The sequence below is a fragment of the Pecten maximus genome, chromosome 3 (assembly GCF_902652985.1).
Source record: "Pecten maximus chromosome 3, xPecMax1.1, whole genome shotgun sequence".
NCBI lineage: Eukaryota > Metazoa > Mollusca > Bivalvia > Pectinida > Pectinidae > Pecten > Pecten maximus.
The window spans coordinates 33840130-33846129 of NC_047017.1; the positions used below are offsets into that span (position 1 = coordinate 33840130).

The window sequence follows — 6000 nt, forward strand, 5'->3', positions numbered from 1 at the left end:
TGGGAGGTGATCTAGTAAAGTGATAGGTGATCTAGTAAAGTGGGAGGTGATCTAGTAAAGTGATAGGTGATCTAGTAAAGTGGGAGGTTATCTAGTAAAGTGGGAGGTGATCTAGTAAAGTGATAGGTGATCTAGTAAAGTGGGAGGTTATCTAGTAAAGTGATAGGTGATCTAGTAAAGTGGGAGGTGGAGCTGGGGTATATAGTTGGGAGATTAGGATAGTCTGGTGTTCATACTTGAATCATTAGATCTGTACATAAATCTCATTTTTATGTTAGAAAGTTGAAGCACTGACTTCACTCAGTGGTAAATTCACCATAGTTTACAAGTGTCATACACATACCTGGGACCTTATCATGCTGTACACTAGGGTCAAATCCAATAACAAATCTGTATGGGTTAGGTTGGGAATCAAATGTCAGGTAAATCTACTATAAGTTAACTGTTAATATTTAATTAGCTAATGACATTAATCATATAGCAAAATAATAATTTTTTTAATGTTTCAGAATATTTAATACAAACAACTTGTGGATAAGCCTGGAAGCCATGAAGAGAGTAGTGGATGAGAAAACACTAGATATGGAAATCATTGTCAACCCTAAGGTAACAACATTTATACATATACTTGGGGTCAGAGGTTAGTCTTCAGTTTTACTCCAATTGTATGTCCGTACAGATAGATATCACTATATCATAAGTGATAAAATATATATTATGTCCTTAAAATACATAATATCAAAATTAACAACCCATTGAAAGAAATTGATTCTCATTTCGGCCACATGATTCTAAAATCAATGTGATAGTTTCCTTGAAGAACTGTGATGTCCATTTTCAGTCTAGTTTTCATCATTGACAATATAATTATAATTCTCTTCTCTCATGTTTTGACTCAGGACTATAAAATACAACCTAGTATTACATAGACCTAATCTTACTGCTAAACCTTTTTACTGAAATAATTTAATTATACATGGAAAATAGGATGAAATGAGTGAGAAAGAATGTTGATTGGTTATTACAGACTCTGGACAATGGCCTCAATGTGATACAGTTGGAGACAGCCGTGGGGGCAGCCATTAAAAGTTTTGATGGTGCTCTAGGTCAGTATTTATACAGTAAATTACTACAGGTTTATCTGGGAAAACCTGAATTCAGGGTTGAGGGATTGAGATTCTTGTGACAGAATTTGACAGTTTTTAATTTTGATCTCAACAGAAACTTTCCTCATTTCTGACTGAGACCAGATATTACTATTCCTGGTCTGCATCAACAGAAACTTTTTGTACTGTTTGTAAGACTATCGTCAGTAGTGTTTGTACGACTATCGTCAGTACTGTTTGTACGACTATCGTCAGGACTGTTTGTAAGACTGTCGTCGGTACTGTTTGTAAGACTGTCGTCAGTACTGTTTGTACGACTATCCTCAGTACTGTTTGTAAGACTGTCGTCGGTACTGTTTGTAAGACTATCGTCAGGACTGTTTGTACGACTGTCGTCAGTACTGTTTGTATGACTATCGTCAGTACTGTTTGTAAGACTATCGTCAGTACTGTTTGTAAGACTATCGTCAGTACTGTTTGTAAGACTATCGTCAAGACTGTTTGTAAGACTATCGTCAGTACTGTTTGTAAGACTATCGTCAGGACTGTTTGTACGACTATCATCAGTACTGTTTGTACAACTATCGTCAGTACTGTTTGTAAGACTATCATCAGTACTGTTTGTAAGACTATCGTCAGTACTGTTTGTACGACTGTCGTCAGTACTGTTTGTTTGACTATCGTCAGTACTGTTCGTCAGTACTGTTTGTAAGACTATCGTCAGTACTGTTTGTAAGACTATCGTCAGTACTGTTTGTAAGACTATCGTCAGTACTGTTTGTAAGACTATCGTCAGTACTGTTTGTATGACTATCGTCAGTACTGTTTGTACAACTATCGTCAGGACTGCTTGTACGACTGTCGTCAGTACTGTTTGTATGACTATCGTCAGTACTGTTTGTAAGACTATCGTCAGTACTGTTTGTAAGACTATCGTCAGTAGTGTTTGTACGACTATCGTCAGTACTGTTTGTACGACTATCGTCAGGACTGTTTGTAAGACTGTCGTCGGTACTGTTTGTAAGACTATCGTCAGGACTGTTTGTACGACTATCGTCAGTACTGTTTGTAAGACTATCGTCAGTACTGTTTGTAAGACTATCGTCAGTACTGTTTGTAAGACTATCGTCAAGACTGTTTGTAAGACTATCGTCAGTACTGTTTGTAAGACTATCGTCAGGACTGTTTGTACGACTATCGTCAGTACTGTTTGTAAGACTATCGTCAGTACTGTTTGTACGACTATCATCAGTACTGTTTGTACAACTATCATCAGTACTGTTTGTACGACTATCGTCAGTACTGTTTGTACAACTATCGTCATTACTGTTTGTACGACTATCGTCATTACTGTTTGTACGACTGTCGTCAGTACTGTCTGTACGACTATCGTCAGTACTGTTTGTAAGACTGTCGTCAGTACTGTTTGTAAGACTATCGTCAGTACTGTCTGTACGACACTATCGTCAGTACTGTTTGTACGACTATCATCAATACTGTTTGTACGACTGTCGTCAGTACTGTTTGTACGACTGCCGTCAGTACTGTTTGTACGACTATCATCAATACTGTTTGTAAGACTGTCATCAATACTGTTTGTACGACTGTCGTCAGTACTGTTTGTGCGACTGTCGTCAGTACTGTTTGTGCGACTGTCGTCAGTACTGTTTGTACGACTGTAGTCAGTACTGTTTGTACGACTATCATCTGTACTGTTTTGACAAATATGGTCAGTATTTTGTTTAAGTATATTTCATACCTTGTTTATATTTACAGGTATAAATGTACCAAGGCGCCGGTTCTTACCTGTCAAGACAACCTCTGATCTCCTATTGGTGATGAGTAATCTATATAATATGAGAACAGGTTCTCTGGAGATGAACCCTAAACGGAGCTTCCCCTCTGTCCCTCTCGTCAAACTAGGATCTCACTTTAGTAAGGTAAAGTTTCTATTAATAGTATATCTTGGGTCACATACTGTCTCTCAGAAATCACAGTGATCCAGTCTTCAGCAGCATTATAATAATTATCATATTTCTCTCTCTTCCAGGTGAAAGAATTTCTGGCCAGATTCTCTAACATCCCTGATATGTTGGAACTCGATCATCTCACGGTGTCTGGAGATGTTACTTTTGGGAAAAACGTCATACTAAAGGTCAGTGGCAAAGGTCATTGTTCTAAGTTTATATGTTTTGAAAATCATTGAATAAATCTAGTAAGAATAATATACTTATGAATATTTGTCCAAAAAGTTATTTGTATATGACTGTTTCATCTTTTATCATACACTGACATTCCTTTGTTACTCAATATGACACAAATAAACTGCTCACTGAATTGTCAGTTAATTAAATGTGAACATGTCATGTAGAAGTTTATTTACATTTACCATAAACAAATATTTTGTGTGTAAAATATGTTGAGTACCATTTTTTTTTATTTCAGGGAACAGTGATTATAATTGCTAATCATGGAGAGAGAATTGACATCCCCTCTGGATCGGTGTTAGAAAACAAAATCGTTTCAGGAAATCTCAGAATCCTCGATCACTAGGCTTTTGATGCTGCTATGTCAAGTCCCATTCACAGGCAAGAGTCCCACAGCCTGGGACGTCCAAATGACAAGAGTCCGATACACATCTGAGACATCAAATCCTGTTATACAACTAGAGATCCAGAAATTCCTGAGCGATCCAAAACTACCAGGAACACTCCCAAACAGCACCAGTGGATCCAGGCAATATTTTAATACTTGATAAAGCATTTGTATAAATTTATGGTGGATATCAAAAATCTTTAATGTGTGATTGTTAATAGGGGTTTTATTTTTCAATTTATTTTTATTTCACTTGTAAACTTTGATTATCCAAACAAATTGTACAATGGAAAATGTTGGCTAAGGTTTGACAGTCAAGGAAATGTCTACATTATATTTCTGCAGTGTAAATCATAGTTTGTTTCGTGTTCACAGCTTACTTGCCACTTTGCTAGTTTGTAGTGTGGTTGTTCCCTAAGCAGTTAATGCTGAGGAATAACAAAAAATTGTTGTGATTTCAATAAACAAATCTCCCTGTAGAGATACACACCTCATTATTGCCATATTGGGCTGATTTTATTGCATGGCTGATGTGGGTTTATAATGTTTAGGTATGATTGTATGGCTGGTGTGGCTATGTCTATGTATGATGTGGTACGATGTTCTGGTACGTACATTGTGAATGCTGGGTAACAGATTAGAGATTGACTGAATATTAATATGAAATAGTGAATTTTTCACAGAGGACATTGATAGTTATGGAGTATTTATTGAAAGTCCCATACCTATCTAACGGTATAGACAGTGATAGTATTGATGTTTACCAGACATATGTTAAAGACAGTGACCATGATGTTTGTTGTAGATGAAATATATGTTGTTACAGAGTATAATTGTTGTGGGGACTTTCTTTTGATGTCGTCGTGTTTATAAATGCTGACATTTGATATTAAAGCCATGTGTGTACAATACATGTCAGTCCAATAAAACATTGATGATATGAGTCACTGTCTGAGGAATTTAAGAATTTTGTTAGATATATTTTATTGGTCACTCTTAGGAATTTAAGAATTTTGTAAAATAAAAGTCACTCTCCGACAAATTAAAGAATTTTGTAAGATATTAATCACTGTCCAAGAATTTTAAGAATTTTGTAAATATGAGTCACTGCCTGAGGAAATTATATGATTTTATAATGGACAGATCACATACTGTCTGAAGAAACAGTATTTCACAATATAGGTGTTGTATGATAGAATTTCACTATACAAGAGAAGTAGAAAATGTCTGAGACAGTTATCGTACAAAATAACAGATCCGATGAGAGTCTACAATAATTATATATATTGCCACAGTGAGGAAAACTAGTGGATATACAAGATACATTGTGTGCTCAATTGTAAACTGCCAAAATAGAACCATATTCGAAAGAGTTTTATATTGATTGATTATACAGGAAATATTAGTGGCATTTCAACTATTTATATTATTGATTGCTTATAAAGGAAATATTAGTGGCATTTCAATTGTTTATAATATTGATTGTTTATACAGGAAATATTAGTGGCATTTCAACTGCTCTATGTAGACAATGAACATGAAAGGTTTGGGACTTTTTCTATTACAATTGTTTAATAATTGTAACACTTAATTTTGTTTATCATGATCTAAATGTTTATGTATTATGTTGGTATTCAAGTGCTAGCTAGTTATGGCCATAACAAATGTGCTTCCAATTGGTTTTGATAATTTTGTATTACAGCCTTACTGAATGGTGAACTAAAACAGTTAAACTAAAACATGTACATGTATGACAATATCGGAATTACCCATTGTGTAATAAATTACTGGTTTACCGCCTACATGACTAGATTTTGTCCTATCGACTATAGTCAGCGTTCTGTCGGGGTTAATTAGTTACTGGTTAACCGCCTACATGACTAGATTTTGTCTTACCGATTATAGTCAGTGTTCTGTCAGCGTTAATTAGTTACTGGTTTACCGCCTAAATGACTAGGTATCATTTCACCGACTATAGTCAGTGTTCTGTCGGGGTTAATTAGTTACTGGTTTACCACCTAAATGACTAGGTATCATTTCACCGACTATAGTCAGTGTTCTGTCAGCGTTAATTAGTTACTGGTTTACCGCCTAAATGACTAGGTATCATTTCACCGACTATAGTCAGTGTTCTGTCGGGGTTAATTAGTTACTGGTTTACCGCCTACATGACTAGGTTTTGTCTAGTCAGTGTTCTGTCGGGGTTAATTAGTTACTGGTTTACCGCCTACATGACTAGGTTTTGTCTAGTCAGTGTTCTGTCGGGGTTAATTAGTTACTGGTTTACCGCCTACATGAC

At 35.7% G+C, this 6000-nt stretch overlaps 1 protein-coding gene across 3 annotated transcripts in view; it reads left to right on the plus strand.

Moving 5' to 3' along the window:
• The window catches only part of LOC117323965 (UTP--glucose-1-phosphate uridylyltransferase-like), a 58069-nt gene extending 52568 nt beyond the window's left edge, over nucleotides 1-5501 (plus strand). For all 3 annotated transcript variants that reach the window (XM_033879530.1, XM_033879529.1, XM_033879531.1), the window contains 5 exons: nucleotides 510-606; nucleotides 1028-1106; nucleotides 2883-3046; nucleotides 3157-3261; nucleotides 3552-5501. In XM_033879530.1, the coding sequence (XP_033735421.1) occupies nucleotides 510-606; nucleotides 1028-1106; nucleotides 2883-3046; nucleotides 3157-3261; nucleotides 3552-3659 (553 nt within the window). In that variant the 3' untranslated portion in view covers nucleotides 3660-5501. The remainder of the gene's footprint in view (nucleotides 1-509; nucleotides 607-1027; nucleotides 1107-2882; nucleotides 3047-3156; nucleotides 3262-3551) is intronic.
• Nucleotides 5502-6000: the final 499 nt, after the last annotated feature.